Source organism: Etheostoma cragini, chromosome 1 (genome assembly GCF_013103735.1).
Source record: "Etheostoma cragini isolate CJK2018 chromosome 1, CSU_Ecrag_1.0, whole genome shotgun sequence".
NCBI classification, from domain to species: domain Eukaryota; kingdom Metazoa; phylum Chordata; class Actinopteri; order Perciformes; family Percidae; genus Etheostoma; species Etheostoma cragini.
In genome coordinates, this window is record NC_048407.1 from 16,448,639 (window position 1) to 16,468,495 (window position 19,857).

A 19,857-nucleotide genomic window follows, 5' to 3' on the forward strand; every position below is an offset into this window, starting at 1 on the left:
CCCCCCCCCCCCCCCCCCCCACACACACACAGAGGAGGTGGAAACTGATTCGGAGGTCTGGGGGGAAGGAGGTTAAAGTTCAACAGAAACTCACACAGCTTCACACACTTCCTAACAAGTTAACGTCAGTACCTGAGGTTAAGAGTACTTGCAGCTTTATCTGGCTTGCTGTTATAGCTTTATGTTTTATCAAATGTTACACCAAAGTTTACATTGATTTGTACCAGCAAACACGGGTCAACAAGGTTGTTACAAAAAGAAAAGTAGATTCCATGTTCAGTTTTAGTTCTGCTTATTTAGATCCCCATTAGCTTGGACTTTAGACTTGATTGGCCCCAAGGGAAAATTCATTCCCACAGTACTGCACTCATCAGACAACCGTACACACAACAGCACACAGTAACAACATACAATGCCAGACAATACTACACTCTGGGGCCGGTTCAGCGACGCCTATGTTTAAGCCAGCCATGGCTGTGGGGATTAGGCTTTTCCCTTTGCGAGCCTTTCTGAACCTCAGTGCTCTCTACCTCAGGAACATGTTTGGCTACTCCTTTTCTTGAGTGAATAATTACAATCTTAATGTTTTATTTAATCGTATTTTAGTTCTTTCCGTTATCATAAGCTGGTAAGGAATTCCCTACCACGGTAATGTGCTGTTTTCTGTAGTGAATCACTTCTACATGTAGGCAATAAAATCAATAAAACACATATTACAACAGACCGTAGCTTTATGTGTGAGTAGGCTCATGTCCTGTCTCCTGACAGAAAATGAATTGGAATTGGACAGATGTATTAGTTTTGCTTCAGCTGTGTGTTTTGATGTTATCTGTCTTTCTTCGCACTCTGCTCCCGTCGCTCTCTCAGGGTTGGAGCTATGTGACCCTCCCCATCGTCTCATGGTTGCCATGGTCAGCGGCTTCTTCGCCGTGTTCGCAGAGCTGCTGTTGCCAGGCATCGCTGTTCTGTGTCGTAATTGGCCCGTTCTCCAGGCTGTGGCCACTTTGCCTCTGCTCCTGCTGCTTTCCTATTGGTGGTGAGTCGGGTGGCGGTACTTGGGATGCAGAGGTGGACACACCATGTGTGTATTTGGAGAAGCATTAAGGGCAGTTTATTATTCTACAGTGCACCTGTCTCACATTGATATGTTTGACCGGTCTGCAATTTGCACTTGCTCCTGTTCCAAGCCCACACCTTTTAACAGCCACACCGGAATTCACATGTAACCACATGTTCAAATGAATAACTTTCTACCTGGAATAGTCTTATTAACACAACTCAGAGTTAGTTTACTTATTTATTCAGGAAGTCTCATGGAGAACTAGATTGTTTTAACGAAAGAGACTTGAAAACAAACTACAAAAATATGCAACATCACAACAAGATAGTTCAATCACACACACACACATACGCATACACACAAGAATGAATATGTCTAACTTCAGATTGTTTTACAGCTCATTCCAGTTGTAAGGTGTCTTGCTCAGTTTTGACTTTGTATGAGTTGCTAATGAAACTAACAAACTGTATCATGTGCTCTGGTGTGTGAACTCAACCAAGGATGTTAAATATCTCAGCAACTAAGAAAGCAAGGATTTATAACTGAAAACACAGATATACGGACGCCTTCAAGATGTCAGTGATATCAAATAATGTTTTTATTTTTATCTTATTTTTTTTATTTTGTCAAAAATGGTACCAGGTGAAACCCCAACTTGTTTTCATCCTTTCATCCATCTGTGTCAATGTTAAAGAGAATGTTTTAGCTCCGTTTCTCTCTGAGATCTTATTGCAGAGTTGTTTTCCTCAGCTGTGTGTCAGTGTTTCCTGAGTCCCCCCGCTGGCTGCTGGCCACAGCTCAGATCCCTCAGTTGAAGAGGAGCCTCCAGGAATTCTCCACCAGGAACGGTGTTTGTCTGCAAGATGAAATCTACCCTGGTGAAACCCTGCTGTCAGGTACACACACACACACAAACAAACAAAGGGATTTGTATGCACACACAGACCCAAACAGGCAACACAGTAAGCATCATCTAGATATAACCTTGATTTACCTTGAGCATGAACAAGATATCTCTTTACATGTTTCTCATGATTTACTGCACAAGAAGAAGGCTAAACCGTGCCCAACCTGGCATGTTTTGCATTCAACAGACATGAAAGCAATACCTGTTTTTCTTTTCGTACAATGTCAAAACTCCATCTTGTACTTGACATGTGTGTCAGAAGGAATTTTGGCAACCTAAATATTGATGTCCTTGCTTTCATCAGAGCACTCCTGTTAGTTAAGTGTCCCCACATTAATCCAAATTATTTAAAAACTAAATATTGTTTTATATTATAAACGATTTTACATTTTTGAATGTCAGCTGTTATGTTTTGTCCAACCAACAGTCCAAAGCCCTTTAGTTTAGAATGTCATAAAACATTTAGCAGGAAAAAGTGACTTAAAGCAACAAATAATTTGTTTCTTTGGCGATCAACTTTTTTATTTAAACCAATAAGCAAAAGTGCAAAACATTGGTCGAGATGACAATATACAGAAAGGTATGCTACACATAATGAAAAAGGCACAGTGCACCATTTCCACAATCCTTCCTTGCAATCAAATGTTTCCACACCAAAACAAGAAGAGTTTTTGCAATCCTTCTCTTCTTAAGGAGGTCCAGCAAAAACAGCACATGTTTGAGTTTTAAAGAGCTGAAGTGCTGACAGATCATTCAAACTCAAAACATTGACAGTAACAAGTACAGTATCATTAATCAGGGCAGATACTTTGGATGCAATGTACCAGAACTACAACAGTAGAGCCATCCCAGATCATGGGAAGATATGTACCTTGAGCTTTTAGAAATTGCATTAAGGGCTGGTAATTATTTTCATGTGATGCATTTTCACAGGGGTGATATATGTCCTTTGATTGAAATATTCGTGAATCTGCTGATGATCTAGATTGCGTGATACTTCTGGAATGTTAGATCAGACATCGTGCCAGTCAAGATTGATACTCAGGCCTGGGCAATCACATGCCCAGATCCTCTCTATAGAAAGGCCAAATAAAATACGCAAAATAGCAAGCCCACTGGAAAGGGAACTCCAGCCTGGCAGTGGTCTGGCTAGCCTGTAGGGTAGGCTATAGATTGAAATTGCATTCAAAAACACAGTCTCTGTAATCATATCAGATAAAATGCAATAAAACCAGTACCGCTTAAGAGAAAAAGACAAAACAAGGTTCCATGTTCATCAGGCAGTTGTTTTATGCCTTATACTCCTTCACGTAATTGTCAGCATCCCCGGCAGAGGTGAGTGCTCTAAATTGGGCACCTTCCTTGATCTTCAAGGTTGCCAGATAAAGCAGACCATCTAGACCTTTAACTCATGCTGAATCCATGGTTTGATAGAAAGCTTGGCGTCCTTTGACTGTGTAGTTACTGTAGTAAGCGAACCCTCCGACCTCCGACGGCGAGAGGAAGTTTTGGCCCAGCCTGTAGAATCGCCTGCCTGGTTGTGTTGCAGAGCACGTTGAAAATTACTTTGTGATTAGTAGTGGTGTTCTTATTTTGGTTATCACTGTAAATTTGGTGGACCCTCACAATCTCGATCTGAACATCTGCCAAATTCAAGAGCCACTTAGACAGGGAGCGCGAGAGATACTGGATAGCATCGGAGCCTTCTAGCTCCTCCTTCAAACCAATGATGCAGATATTGCGTCTTTGGGTTCAGTCCTCCATGTCTGGTAGCTTTGTCTCCATCTCTTGAAAAGCGTTGCCATGACTATCAAGAGTACTTGAGTTGCTTTTGGCATTCTTCTAATCAATTAATTCTTTCATCTCTAATCTGAATCATTCAACTTTACGTTTACTCAACATGTTTTGCCACCACTGCCCCATGCTGTATGTGGAACAGTCTCTAAACTTGACTGATACAATGATTTACCACATTTCCTGTTTTGTAATTTATCAAATATAGAATCTGTTGAGGAGATTATAAAGTTTTGGAAAGTCTGTTTGAACTGAGGGAATATTAGTTCTGCTGAATGCCTGTTTTTCGTGTTTAAGAGCGAGGAATCAGTACTCATAATTTCCATTTGATACCATGGTCTAACCCTTTTTTTCTATCAATTATTTTTCTTCTTTTTGCTCGTCATACAATGTAGTATAATTTCAACGTGAGTGTGTATGACAGTGAGAAGGAGTGGGGGGAGTAAGTGTCAATTGTTAGAAAGTGGACAAGAAAGTAGTTCACAGAGTAATTTACCACCGAGCTGAAAAGTAGTGTGTTTTCTACCCTCTCTGGAAAGTTTCATGTTCAGTTCCTAGAACCCATACACTGATTAATCATTATTGTAATATGTTTAATGGCAGCCGTTAGTAGATTGAGTAACAAATAGATGTTAACCCTTCACTTAAACCCTGCTGATGTACACCTAGCCTGAAGCATTTGGCTCTTAGGGGATAGGTTCATTTCTTTCCAGGTATTTTTTTAATCTGTTTTTTTCTGTTTCCCAGAGATAGATTCAGCTTGCGAAGAAGACTGTCGGCCGAGGTACTTTTCAGTTCTGGAGCTGCGTCGGACTCGTGTTATCTGGAAAAACTGTCTCATCCTCAGCTTCACACTGTGAGTTTTTTAATTCTCAGTGTGAAAAACCTGACCTGTTCATGAAATAGACTAGCTTTCCATTTCAAGATAAAAGTGAGATGCAGAGTGTTTCATAGAGCTGCATGTTCTAACTCTTTGGTCTCTCCTCCAGGTTCATTGGTACAGGTATTCAGTACTGTTTCACCAGAAACCTGCACAGTTATTTCTCCAACTTTTACTTCAGCTACTTCCTCCGAGTGATAACTGGAGCACTCGCCTGCATCTTCATCTGCTTGTCTGTCAATCACTTTGGTCGGCGTGGTATGCTTCTACTCTCTGCCATCGTCACTGGACTGTCATCGCTGCTGCTGCTGGCCCTCACTCAGTGTACGTTACATCCCCACCTTTTTACTTTCAGTAACATTTGTGCCTCAAAATTAATCCTCCTGCTGTTGTGGCTATTGGCAATGGTAAGATAATTGCAACTCCATAAAGGTCTCAAATCGCCACACAATGATAATGTTAAGTTATCATATTTTGGAAATATAATGAAGTCTATGATTTATTTTTGACAGGTGACATACATTTTCAAATGTACACCATGTTCACAGTAAAAAACATTTTTTTTAAATAACAGTCAGATACTGGTTCCGTTAATATCATAAAATAATGATTTTAACATTAATTTAACATTTAATATAAGGATTGTATTTCATGATAAACAACTGACTACTTTAAAGAAGGGCTGGGCGATATGAAAAGAAAATCAAATATGACAGTATTTTTGAACAACTACCTTGATATCAGTACCGCAATGATATTGTAGTGTTGACTATTGATGCTTTCACAAAATATTTACACAATGAGATTTTTGATAAATAATCATCCGTAATGTGGATATAATGACTAAGTGGATAAAGTTCAGAACATTCCATCACTTTACTGTAATGCAGCCTTTAAACCAGGAAAAGACAACACTTATGCCATATTACAATATTTTGATATCCAAAATCTGAGACAATATATAGTCTCATATCACAATATCAATATACATCCTTCCATCTTCATCCGCTTGTCCGGTATCGGGTCGCGACGATATCAATATAATATTGATATATGGCCTAGTTCTAGTTTAAAGTTAACGAGGCATCTCTGGGACCACCGACATTATTCTGTTCCTTGAAGTGGAACACATTTCTCAACAGATTTTGTAGGAGAAGAACTTGAGCAACAATTAGAAAAGGATCCGGCAGATTTTTTTAAATTCATATTCTGAAGACCTCATAACAAATCTAGATTGTTGACAGTTCATGAACCCAGAGTTTTGTGTTATAAAACAACATGGATTAAATAGAAATCATGAAATTGGATGGATTGCTTTTGCAAAAAAAAACTATGTAGATAAGTTTCTCGTTCTTGGGGTCAGGACACAAAAGGGGACTTCATATGAAATAATCCCATTGGAGCTTCCCCCATGCTTTTGTAAATACATTTCTGCCTTACTAACATTCACATGACAAGTTGATTATCTCTGCTGTACATTTTGGCACAGAAAATGAATTAGTTCTAGGTAAATAGATAGTGATTCTGTTTTTCTTTTTTGTGTCAGATCTGCGTGGAGGCCTGGTGTTGGTGCTCTCTGTCATAGGTCTGCTGTTCTCTCAGGCTCTCGCCATGCTCAGTGTGCTCTTTGCCTGTGAGGTAATGCCGACCGTGGTTCGGTAAGTGTCTGTCTTCTTACCAAAGAGATGAGGCTGTTGATATATTTTTGTTATTATCAACAAATCCAATGAAAAGTATTACCTGTGCTGTTGGAGCGTGCTTTTTTTAAATGTGTATTAGTCCGCTGCTAAAAAATAGTCCACTACAAATGCACAATGTACTCCTGTTTTAGGAATTGTTTGCTAAACACTAAAGTGCCCAGATGTTTTATTCAATTATTTAGTCTATTTTTTAAATGAAACTACATATTTGTGACCCTTTTATAGGAACAGGCTTGGGGCTGAGTGCTAACAACAGGGTAGGGAAGTTGGCAAGTATAGAGAAATATAGCATAGAGAAGAATGCCATGACAAGATGTATTGTCTGATAATTCCACCTTGACGCCTCCCCTGGTTGATGTTTGTTCTTCTTTTTCTGCTCCTCTTCCATCTCTCCATCAGAGGTGGTTGCCTTGGCCTGGTGCTGGCAGCAGGTTGTGTTGGCATGGCCGCTTCCTCCCTGATGGAGCTCCAGAATAACAGTGGCTACTTTCTCCACCATGTCATCTTCGCGTCCTTCGCCGTCCTCTCTGTTCTCTGCATAATGCTCCTACCTGAGAGCAAACGCAAGCCGCTCCCAGACTCCCTGACGGACGGCGAGAGCCAGCGGCGGCCTCCTCTTTTCCTGTCCCGGCCCGACAGGGACAACCTGCCGTTACTGTGCACCCGGCCACCTTTGTCCGAGTACAACCCTGATAACTATTCCCGCTTGGTCTCTGCAACCAGGAGGATGTTGACTAAAGATAATTTGCCTTATAGGATCGCTGTGCCAACTCATTCCTCTCTGCTGTCAGACAGTGAAACACAGGGGCAAGAGACTGAGACACTCAGAGAGGTTGTATCTTAACTCTGTTAACAGTTCCTCCCTATCTGACTTTTGTACAGACTTGGATTATCCCTCCTTCTTCTTCTAAACATACAGTACCTCCACAGACAGTCTGCCATCATCCTTCATTTAATTATTGTCTAAGTCACTGGTTGGTCATAAATCAACTGAAGAACTGACCTTGGCTTGGATGCGGTGCACTTTAGAGCGATAGCTCCAAGTCTGTCAATTCTCTGTGTCTTCTTGTTACATCTTACTTTTTAAACCGTTACTGTGCCGTGGCATTTTCTTACATGGATTCAGGTAATGCACTGAAAAACAATGGCCTACCCTACGCCAAAGTTGTTGTTTTTTGTCAACCAAACCTTTTTCAAGGGCTAGAGAAGTCCCCCTTTGAACTGTTACATTGCAGGGTATGCCTGTTCTTGTGTGATAAGTTACCTTGAAAATGCTCTCACTCGTCATTACTTCAGCCAGCACAGTTGAGGTCACACTGCTCTTCTCTGTGGAGGCACTCAAACCAAATAGTCAGACACTAGTGTTATAAGAGAAGCTTGCTCAACCATGCGACTGCTGTTGATGTCTTTTGTCCATTTATTAGTAGCCCATGCACTTTTCATTAAGTGTGTCCATCTGACTCACCAGCAGTGCCTCAGTGCTGAGAGGATCCCAGGGACTAGTGCACACGGTCTTTGTGGAGTTGTGTAATATTGGTAAAGCAAACAAGAGGGCGCTAAAGGATGCACCATTCATTAAATGAAAGGGAAATTATCTGGCATTTTAAGCCACCACTACTACCTTGTTAATCCAAATATTTCACTTAAAAGTGTTTGATGAAATGTTGGAATGTGATCTGTCTGTGAATGACAGTTAATTCTGTCAGTGGCTGACGAGTTTATCTACTCTATAAACCCCTTTGTTACAAGCTATTATTTAAAGTTGCTATTTTTACATTACGTTTCTCTTCAGACACTGAAAGTAGCTGATGAATTTGCAAATGTACTAACCACTGTAGCTGGCAGACAAAAAGGTAACCTCCTCTCTGTTCTGTAGTGATAATGAATTGTGTCCTTTTTGGATAATTAGTTATTAAAATGAGAAAACAGTGTGGTTTCAAAGCGCTAAAGCATTCAGCAGAATAAACCACAACATCTTGTAAAGTAAAACTATTTCTTTCAACACTGTCACTGAAAAGATGCCCAACTCTTCAAGGATGCTGTGTGTATTAGGAGAGAAAAACACACTGCTGGGTCAGCCTTGAGGAGATGTCATTGTGTCATACTTTACATTGGGAGTCAGATTTTAACTGAGCCTTCTGTGAACACAAAGATGCTTTTGTATTGATTGAAGCTCCTTCAGTTGGTCAGAGAAACTCACATAACCGCTCCTTTTGTCTTTAAAAAAAACCTCTAACATCAATGTCCTTGTCAAGTGAAAACCTTATTAACTAAGGAATATTGCCTTGTTATCTTTGCCATCATGCCATCAAATCACAGAATTAAATCAAGTCAAATGTTCTTACCTACCTTATGTGTAATGTTAATTTAAAAAAAATGCAAATCGCCAACAGAAGCCAGAGATGTTTTGCATCTCTTTAGATGTTACCCTCTACTGGCCACTAGGTGGAGCTATGCACATGCACTGTAACACTTTCTGTAAAAAAGTCAATATAAGGGTTTAAGGAAACCGAGGCACTCAGGAAGGCCTTCATGACCGCAATGGGCCAAACGCATCGCCATGTTTTAATGATTTAGCCGAGAATATTAAAATATAAAAGTTTTTTTGTTTGTTTTTTACTTTGCCCTCTTGAGTGCCTCAGTGTTCGCTGTACACTTGGGTCCCCAAGCTAAAGAGCACCTGAGGGACACACTCTACACACCCAAGCAACGCTCCATATGCCTGAAAAATGTCATTATACTGATAGTGAGGAACACTTTTTGTATTTGTATTCAGATTACACTGGTGTGACTTTGACCTTATATCATTGTCATCACACAAATATTTGCTCACTCTAGGCTCTATTTGACAGTGTTATTGTGGGACTAAAACAGCCAGATGAGTTCAATAAATTCACCTAGTTCCAACACAATCACTTGCGCTGTCTTTGTCATCATGATAACTGTAACACTGCTAGTCACTGTTCATTTTGATTAAAATAAGAGAATTAAAATCTCTCAACAAACCAGCTCTCAAAACATTTCAACAGTAAACTGGAACTATTTGATGTTTTTATAAGCGCAGAGAGAGGATATGTGTGAATCCTGCCATTTAAAACATTTCATGGACACATTCTTGGCACATGCCACAAGTCATATTTATAAGCAGCTTACAAAGATGTTAATTTTAAAAGAGCCAGTGTGAGGAGAAGGACCAGTGTGCTGAGTGAGTGGACGGTTCCAGCGCTGCGGTAACCATAGCTCGTCCTGCATGAGTTCTTCCCCTCATCGTATGGAATAGGAACATCATCTGGACTCGTGCCTTTCAGGCTATCACGGACCTGACACACAAAGATAAGGCTGTCAGGCAACCGACAGAAAGGCACTGTGACAGGTGTGTCTTCACTCACAGGGTCCACCTGCTACCAAAACACCATTTTTACTTTGGTTTTTACTTACAATCAGCATTTAAGACGCAAAACAGAAATCCAAACCTTTCACATTTGAATATTTGAATGCACCTTGGTACACATATTGTTGTGTGACTGTTTTAGAATGATCACCTTTATGTCCTTTAGCTTTACCTTGTTGTGGCCACCATGTTAAAAGTAAAAAAGAAAGTAACATTACATTCCTGTTTGTACATTGATGAACAGACAACAATCATTGAATGATTTTGGATGCTAAAGAAAATGTCTATCGTGGTATGCTAAAAAAGATCTTAGAGTAAAATTGTACTCCATTGTGTGTGTAGCAGTACACCATGACATCACTATTGGCCAAAATGTTGTTATATGGTCAATATGTTTGACCCTCCCATGGTCTTCTCTGCAATCACACAACCACTTTGAATCTTCCAATGATATCAATTCTCACAAGGCATAAAGATGTGAAACTTTCCATTCTTCCGTCCCCCATAATGCCATCAGACCCTTCCTGCCTGTGTTATTATGGAACCCACACCACTTCTAGGCAAGACCCACCCTTCAATAGCATTCACACACTTATATTGCCCAGGCCATGCTTATGAAAGGTACATGATCGATACGTTCAATCCCCTGACCCCAATCCATCAAGCTGCTTTGTAGGGTGGGGCATTCTTAGAAGTTATGTGGGTTCCATAATATTGTCTCCTGCCTGGTTAACTCCCACGTCTTTAAAACTTTACACCTCATTTTTTTGATTACTTTTTGGGGCTTTTCCGACTTTAATTTGACAGGACAGTTATGTGAGAAAGGGGGGGGGGAGACACGCAAGACCGTCACAGGTTGGATTCGGACCCTTGACCTCTGCATTGAGGCATACACCTCGCCAAACATGTGTGCCTGCTCTACCCACATTTTTGTTTATGTTTATGTTTGTAAATTTGTAGTCTAAAAGCCCAAATCCTAAAATAACCCTGAATAATACTTAATAACTAATACTTACGATTATTTTATAAAGTAGTGTGTGTGTGTGTGTGTGTGTGTGTGTGTGTGTGTGTGTGTGTGTGTGTCACACCTTCTCAGCCTCCCTTAGGACTCTGAGCAGGTTGTCTCCCAAAGCAGCTTTGACCTCCTCATCAGTCCATCCTCTCCTCAGCAGTTCAGCCACCACCTTGGGCACCTTGGACACGTCCTCCAGACCCTCTGGTAGTCTGAGAGGACGACATGCAGGGAAAAATTATTCTAGAACTCACAGTTAAGTTTTTGTTGACTTTCATCATTTCAGCCCTGCTTCCCATAGTGTTGTGACAATGGCTCTATTGAGATAACAAGCCTTTGTTCAATTCAATGCTTGAATGTTTTGAACTCACCTTGTAACACCGTCGTAATCTCCACCAAAACCAACGACGCCCGCCCCGGCCACTTTCTTTATATGGTCAAAGTGATCTATGATGAAAGCAGTGAAGAATACACTTAGAAAAGAAGTAATAAATGTTAGGTTTACAGCAGTTTGCATGGTCATAACAGCAGTTTACCAGCAACATCTGAGACCGTAGCAGTCTTGCTGCAGGTCACATAGTCGTTGTAGAAGTTCACCATGACAATTCCCCCGGTATTATTCTGGAGAGAAAGACATGTAACATCACAGTGAAACTCTTACAGTCCTAGAAGCTCTGATCCATAGGATGGAGGGAGACACAGCATTGCATTTCAGCTTTGTTAGGCAGGAGACGCTTTATAGTGAACTGGATCAGGGAGAGACATAACCAGGGCCGAGAGATTTCAAACTCACAACAATCCAAGTACATAAGGGTGTTGTTATATATTAGAGTGCTTGTCTACTAACTAAGTAACTGAGTTTTATTACAGTGCTGCACATTAACCCTATTCTTGCAAACCGTTTATTGCATTCAGCTCGGAAACTCCCATCACGCGTGTATGACAACTGATCACAATTTTCCATTTTACAGTCTTTTGGGGCTATTTGTAATTATCTGAGATAATAAGCAGCAAAGGCAAGATGTGTTTGGAAATGCTTAACAGCTTTTGTGGGCTGGAAGTCTGGCTGTCTATAGTCTCATGATGTCATCTGCCTTTTCTTAGTCAAATTACTTCCAATTGTGTCACAATACCAGATGATCAACCTTGATGTAACACTAGGATAAAAAATCCAATACTTGAAACCTCTTTCAATACTATGGCTAAAATGGCACTATGTCATTTTGTCTTTGTTTAAATTAACAACCGGCAGACAGTGCTGGTACAGAAAAAAGTCATTGAACACATACATCAAATTTTTTATAATGTTAATAACTATCAATTATTATTCTATCTATATTTACATTTCCCTACCTTGTAGGCCTACACATTCTCATGTCTTTAAACTAAAAAATAACAGTTCAGTAGCTCAGTAACATTTAGTCACTACTTTAATTTGCTAGTTATTAACATTTTCTGCTAATCCACTACATTTCAGATGGAAATATTGTACTTTTTTTACATTTTGTTTTTTTTGGGGGGGTGGGCTTTTCCCCTTTATTAGATAGTGACAATGGATAGACAGGAAAGGTGGGAGAGAGGGAATGACATGCAGCAAAGGACTGGAGGTCGGACACGAATCTGGGCCGCTGCAAAGGACTCAGCCTACTCGGGGCGCACGCTCTTACCGGGTGAGCTAGAGGTCGCCCCAAGATTAAATTTTTTCATGAACATAGAATACGCTTACAAAATGCCTTACAGTATGAATTAAACCAATAGTTTCCAATCCTTGTGGCTTGTGACCCCTTTTAAAAACACAGTCTAGTTGGGACCATTGGTAGTTCTTGTCTAGATTTGTCAGATTGTTCCATTTAAATAATAGTTTGACGCCCAAATGAAAGTAAAAAAAAATGCTTGTTGCAGAACTCATTAGACACCCCCTCATTTATCTTGTGACACACACACACACATGCACACACACATATACACAGTCTTACCACTCTCATAAGAACATCATCGGGGACGTTCCTCTTGTGTGGACAGATGCTGTAGGCAGAGGAGTGGCTGAAGATGACCGGAGCTTTAGACATGCTCAGCACCTGGTTCATCACTGCCACAGTCACATGAGCCAGGTCGATCAGCATCCCCAGACGGTTCATTTCCAATATTACTTGCTGTTGCAGCAAGAACAATGATTATTTCTAGGATCAATTTAAACTGTTTATGGCGCCAAAATATATAAAGTGTTATTTCTTTTATTTCTACTATCACTAATTTACCCCTTTTATGACATAACAGTAAGTATTAGTTATGATGTATCATTAGGATTAGTTTAAGTTTTCACCTTTTTGTTGACCAGCACAAAAAAAGCCAAGACAATTAAACATTACATCTAAATAAGTTTTATAGGCTCTCAATCCATCTATTAGGATGAACACAACAAAAAATGTGAAATAATATTTTGTCAATTGTATTTACAGGTAAATGTTTCTCACATTACTGTCTTATATTTATGTTTTATGGAAAATTACATTATTTTGATTGCTAAGACAAAGTAGATAGATAGATAGATAGATAGATAGATAGATAGATAGATAGATATTTATTGATCCCAAAAAAATGGGAAATTACAGTGTTACAGCAGCACACAAAATATACATACATACAATATACATGAAATAATAATAATTATAATAACAAAATATAATAACAAAATATAAGAATGTAAGAACAAATATTTAAGTATATACAAGATTGGAAAAACAAAATGTGCAACTGTTTAAATATAAGTATGCTAAAAAAAAAGAATAAAAAAAAAAAAGTATGTACTAGAAAAAGGGATCATTGTAATTGTCGAGTGTGTACACATTTTTACACATATTGGAAGTAATGTTTTTACATGCTACAACTATAAGACACTAATATGTAACCTATTACACTTTTAAAGCACAATTTCCCTATCCCTGCTTGTTCACTGACCTTGCCAAATGGAGACAGGCCATTATGTTGAGATGGCTCCGATCCGGTGTCGACAAGCCAGTTATCCGCCCTGACAAGGAGAAGAAAAATAGTTACAATACTTAAAGAATGTATTCCCAAGTAGACTACATGTAGTGATTTAAAGGCTTACAGTAATACAAGGATAAGTATTGCAAATATACACTAGAAAATAAATGTCCTGCACAAAATACTTGTAAATGCTGAATAGCTAAATTGCTAAAGCTAAACTGGATTGCTAGCTTAAATGCGTAAGAAGAAAGACAAACTTCAACTTACAAATTTAAATTTGGGAATATCCAACTTTAGACTTTCCGGGGATTTAAAAAAATATTTGTTTATATATGTTATGTACTAAATATGTATCTATATACTTTTAACATAAAAGTATACATTGACAGGCTATTTTTTATGCTTTTGTTATCCCAGTTCAAATGAGTATGTCCAAAGAAGTCAAAGTATAGTATGTCAAAAAAGTCATAGTACAGGATGTCAAAAAGTCATATTATAGAACGCCGAAAAAAGTTGTGATGAATAAAGTCATAAAATGTCATAAAGAGGGCCAACCTTGATTGTGTATTGCACCATTTTCTGACAGCTGAAGGTTTTGTGAATACAATTTGAATGACGTCTGTTCTGTAGGTGAGAGTATGTGGAAGCAGTAGCAATTAGAAGTGGAAGAAACCTGAAGAGGATTCATAGATTGCTCCATTGCCTTTCAATGTTAAAAGAAAAAAACTTAATATTTTAAAAACTTTAACTGGTGGAGAAAAGTTACATGCAAACAAAAAAGTCCTCGTGACCGGAAATTTTACGGAAGAATCGGATAACAAAACACAATAAACAACTGAATAACAAGGATGTGAATCAGCTGCTGAATCAGCATTCACACAATCAAGTACATATTCTGAACTTATACAGACCCAAGAAGTCAGGTGAATAAAAACAGAGCAGGTGACAAGGGGATTTTTTTCACATAAGGTTTCCTTCTACAGTTACAGTACATTTAGCCACCTAAAGTGATTAGGTGAAGCATTTCAGTGCCAAACTGGCTCTTGACACTGCTGCCTGGAGAGCGGAACAAGCCTGCAGGAATCCCCCTTACTTCCCACAGCAAAAACCAAAGCCATTTATATCTTTCACTGATTTTGAGAGGGTTGTACATGCTTTTATTACAACTCGCCTGGATTACTGTAATGCTTTAAATGTAGATATTAACCAGGCCTCCCTCTCCAGATTACAAATGGTTCAAAAGGCTGCCGCTCGACTCCTTACCAGCACTCGCAAACAAGATCATATTAAAGCTGTTCTTGCCTCCCTTCATTGGCGACCACTTTGCTTTAGAAAACGTTTTGTTGACTTTTAAAAAGTTAAAAACTATGTTTTGAAAACAATGTATTTCTTTTTAAGTATGCTGCAGGTGAAGAGGAACCGCCTTCAGGTGCAGGGAATAAATGTGTTTGAATTAGAAATTTTCAGGACTGGTGTCATGTTACTCAATCAAGGAGAAGCATTGATCAAGTCCGCTGACAGCTGCAGTGTCATTATGTCTTGCGTCTCATTGTCTTTGTCTTATCATCTTCATCATGCTGTTTCATTAAACCTTTTTGTTAATTCTTCATTGGACCTCCAGCCTCTCTTGGTCCTCATCATATCAAAGAACCTAAGTTAGTTAGTATTTTTCCAGTTGGATGATGTCTGATGGTAATATACCACAAAGACATGAGTCTTACTGAAAGCTCAGGCTTTAGTGTGCTGTACTTACCCCTTTTGTTGTTACATTTACTCAAGTAAAATATGATTAAATTAGGCATTTAGCGTGAAAATTAAAACTATTTTCATAACAATTTACTTATTTTAAGTCATTCTTCTTTACAAAATCATGTCATGAATCCAACTTCTCAACATTGAGGCTTTGTTGCTTTTCCTTGTGGTGTAACAGGAAACAAAAATTTTGAGTATTCTCTCAAGTTTTACTTACCAAGCATTCAATCGATCAATCAAGAAAATCTCACTTGTGTTACTGATTTTTTCTTGCTTAATTGATGGCGTGAATCTGCCGGCTCTTACCAGGGTGTGTTACAGGAGTGTGTGAGTGTAAGGTAGCGGGCCCCCAGCTGGTACATGGTGCGCAGGGTGCCCAGACTGCTGTCAAGGGAGTGGCCCCCCTCCACCCCAATCAGACTGGCTGTCTTGTTCATGTTGAAAGCCTCCATGATGTCTGTGCAGGGCAGAAATTAGAGATGATGGGTGATTCACGTGCAGGTACTGTATGAACAGATTAGAGGTAGCAAATGTCTCTGAACTTACTTGTACAGCTTAAAGTCTCACCTTGGCTACTGGTAGCAAACATAAAGGTTTCTGGGTATTCTTCACACATCCTGTGAATCACATCTATCTGCTCCAGTGTTTGTCTGACAGCATCTTTGTACTGAGTCTCACAGGGAACATAGGCTGACCAAAACTAAAAGAGAAACAAAACATAATGCAGGGAATGTTTATGGAGCTGCTATGATCCTTATAAAAACCACATCCCCTTTGTAAGTCTTGACTGATGATTGGTTATGTATGCTTTGTTTATATAACCTGGAATGTTAGACACAGTATCTCTTTTTTAGAAAAGTTTCCTTGGAAAATGGCTGCATTAAAATATGTAAAATGGGACCACACACAGTTCATTCTCAATAATTACTCACAACGCATTCCGATGAGGCCTGAGAGATACGAAATAAATAGTAGCCTTGGCATACTTTAAGCAACCTAGACGATGCAGACTCACTTGTCCTTGAAAGCATAGTTTCCTTTAATTGTAAAATTCCCAGTACTTTACTTTCTGTACATACCTGCGCACCCAGCCGTCCCCTCTTAATCTTAGGGATGTTGGTGTGTGTTGTTTCCAGCGTGTTAAGATCTACTTCTTTAAGCACATTGTTGAATTGCTTCCGAAGCTGCCAAGGCAGGTCATTATGGCTGAAAGATAAGAAAGTAAAGGTTCACACCCTCACAGAGACTTTTCTCAAAACTTACCAAATAAACATAGATTTAAAAGCACGGAAGAAAACGGCCTATTTGCCCAGATCAGCATTAGAAATTGTTTCCAGAAGTAAGCTTTTACTACAGAGTATAACATTTTTACTGTTGTTGTTGTTGTTGTTGTTGTTGTTGTTGTTGCTCAGGTAAACAGCACACAACATCATTAGAACTGTCATGCACAGCACAATGTTTTGCAAAAGACATTTCCACTTACCCGTCAATGAGCGGGGTCTCAGACATCAGCTGCAAAGCTCTGGTCATGTACATATCCTCAGCCAAGGTAACTGCACAAGAACTGATCCACAGTGCCAAATATGCAGCTGAGATCATCTTGGACAGCATTTCTTCAACTTTGACGGAGCGTTAAACGTGCTGCTCTTCTTTTTCTCTTGGTGCCTAAACTTTCTTGTGCCTCCTTTAACCTCTGAGTAATCCTTATTCTACTAACTTCTGCTGGAACAGATTTATTTCGAGGTTGCCATTTGCCAACTTTTTAGTTTGTTATTTGCATCTATGCTGATTCTTTGGAATTCTCACTCTAACTTGCTGTCCTTTTCCGTCTGAAAAGGCCCTTGTGGATTTACTCTGCTTAGTGCTCCTCCTCTGTCTTGGATCTGTTTTTCATTCCAGAGTCAGCAGTCATAAATGCAGCACAGTAGCTCAATTCCTTTTACAGTCTCTACAGTTGTTAAACAGTGTATGTCAGTTAATGTATAATGTACCTTATGACTGCTTTTCTAAAGTCCACAACTTACATGTTACATGTGCTGAGAAGATCCAGCACAGTAGTCTGGAAAACATTAACCGTCTTCACTGTGAAGAGTTAGTTCTCTACAAAGTAAGATTTTTATCAATTACTATTTTTTGTGGAATAGAACAGTATTATAGATCCTCACACAAACTGAAATGTAATTTATGATCTCCCAAGTTGCTACATAACTTAATTGGCATGATTAATAGACCTGTGCAATGAGAGGTATGTGTTTAAATAGGTTCCTTTTTTTCTTTTCAACAAGTTTCATGAAAACACAAAATCATCATCCTCAATGACCAAGCAGTGTACTAAACAGTAGTTTTCATGTTTTCTGGTTCTTGAGTGTTCATGTAAAACTAGAAGTGCACCAGTGTTCCGACTCAATCAGGGAATACATTGCCACACCACAGGAGAGTTATGGGTGAATTCTTGGATAATAATTGGGTGTCTTGTATAATGATTAAAATAAATCAAATACATTTTTTACACTGCACTAAAAACCCAAGGATTGTGGATTAAGGTTCTTTATTGTCATGTTGACAACAATAACAGCCACAATGGCAAGGAAAATCATAGGCCTCAGAGACCTCTGAAAATGCTCAATAAATTAAAAAACACAAGTAAAACACTAAAACGCAAGTTAAGATCTAGGGCTAAAATGTAAACAGATGATATATAAATTAAGTAACATGATTATGTAAAACATTTGTGTAGAAAGTATTGCAAAGAAATATGACTGAAGGTAAAAAGGAATGTAGTATAATGTACATATGCATAGGGAGAAGTAAACATATGGTTATGTATGTGTGCATGTGTAGGTCCTCCCTGGGTGGCAGCTTCATTCTGGTAATGTGCTGTGCAGTTTAACAGTATCCACCCTCTATAAAGCCTCATGGTTGAGGGTGGGGATGCAGCCGGTCAGGATACTCTCCTGGAGTCTACTGGAGTCCATGTTGAATCTCCTCAGCCTGCTCAGGAAGAACAACTCAATCTATATTGAAGATAACAAATAAAACAACAGATAAGATGCTCTTCTGTAAGCAATGAATTATTGCCCCTATCAACTTCATCTTCTTATCTCCAAGGCTGCTTTTCCCATAAGTCAATAAAGATGATGATTGTCTCCAGTATATGATTGCCTACTGTACTGGGTCAAAGAGTGAAATAAGAATGATTCAGTATTCATATTTTGGGATGCAGTGTTTCATGTTTAGTTTTTTTTTTCATTCTTCTCACCACATTTCAGTGAATATGTTCACTCTTATACTTAAAAACTAATACATAAAAACTATACACAAATTTATAAAAAACATATTTTGTTACTACATGAAACACACACTAGCATCATATTATATTTTTTTTATACTATATTCTATTATTCTATTATTCTAATTCTTGGTGATTGGAAATCAGCAAATATACAATGAGTTCACCAAACACTACAACAAAACCAATGCTGCAGACTAAGGAAAATATCATTTATTTCTCTCCATGTACCCAAATCAGTCAACAAGGTAACATAGGAAATCACAATACGTGTCCTAGTTTTCATGCTACTGCAGTTAGCTCAGCGAACAACAGACACCCATTGTGTCAAGTACAGGTTACATTTACAGTAAAAAAAATACTGAAATACAGTACAGAAAATACTAGACTGACAGTACCTGTTGCATTTTTATAGTGCTCAAACTTGATTGGTGTGTCTACAATTACAGTTTTTCATGATTGCTATGACAAATTTGTCAATACTTTTAATACTTTTCCTAAACTCTTAACGCACGTGTCCCAAAATCAATCAATTCTTCCAAAACACTAACACATGTTCTCCTCCAACAGGAACATTTAGTCAGTCATAGCCCAGTGTCATAAAAACACTAATATCAGAAACAGAAACTTTCTAATTTCTAAATGTGTTTGAATTTCTAATTCAAACACATTTATTCCCTGCACCTGAAGGCGATTCCCAAATTTCAGTATGGCACGTTTTGCTGTAAACCGTTTAACTCTGAGCATGCGTAACTCACTCCGCTTACATTGGGCAGAGACAGAATGTACGGTTTACCAAAAAAAGGAAACAGAGACAGAATTGTCTTCCTCTCCCTCACACAGAAATTCTTCTTTATCTTTATTGTATTGGTCCTTTTCCACACAAAATCAGACCAAATAGGTCCTCTTTTACGTACTGTATGTACTACTGCAACATATCAGAATCAGAATCAGCTTTGGCCAGGTTTGCGTAACAAACAAAGAATTTGACTTTGGTTACTGTACTCTTTACAGTTTTTTTCAGTCGCTAACAAGCGTTTGTCGAACCAGTTGTCACATTTTCAAAACTCTAAACACAATTAGC

At 38.8% G+C, this 19,857-nt stretch overlaps 2 protein-coding genes across 2 annotated transcripts in view; one reads left to right on the forward strand and one right to left on the reverse strand.

The window, feature by feature from the left end:
- Positions 1-8,709, forward strand: part of slc22a31 (solute carrier family 22 member 31) — a 14,261-nt gene extending 5,552 nt beyond the window's left edge. The window contains exons 4-9 of the mRNA XM_034882056.1: positions 868-1,036; positions 1,811-1,956; positions 4,509-4,617; positions 4,751-4,965; positions 6,188-6,299; positions 6,741-8,709. Of these exons, the coding sequence (XP_034737947.1) occupies positions 868-1,036; positions 1,811-1,956; positions 4,509-4,617; positions 4,751-4,965; positions 6,188-6,299; positions 6,741-7,185 (1,196 nt within the window). The 3' untranslated portion in view covers positions 7,186-8,709. The remainder of the gene's footprint in view (positions 1-867; positions 1,037-1,810; positions 1,957-4,508; positions 4,618-4,750; positions 4,966-6,187; positions 6,300-6,740) is intronic.
- Positions 8,710-9,406: 697 nt separating this feature from the next.
- dpep1 (dipeptidase 1) lies at positions 9,407-17,394 on the reverse strand. Its single transcript, XM_034882239.1, has 10 exons — positions 16,968-17,394; positions 16,564-16,690; positions 16,052-16,184; positions 15,791-15,941; positions 13,703-13,772; positions 12,721-12,897; positions 11,281-11,365; positions 11,116-11,191; positions 10,821-10,956; positions 9,407-9,661 (listed from the first exon to the last, which is right to left on the reverse strand). Exons 1-10 carry the CDS (start codon positions 17,093-17,095, stop codon positions 9,491-9,493), a joined length of 1,254 nt encoding a protein of 417 aa, XP_034738130.1. The 5' UTR covers positions 17,096-17,394; the 3' UTR covers positions 9,407-9,490.
- Positions 17,395-19,857: the final 2,463 nt, after the last annotated feature.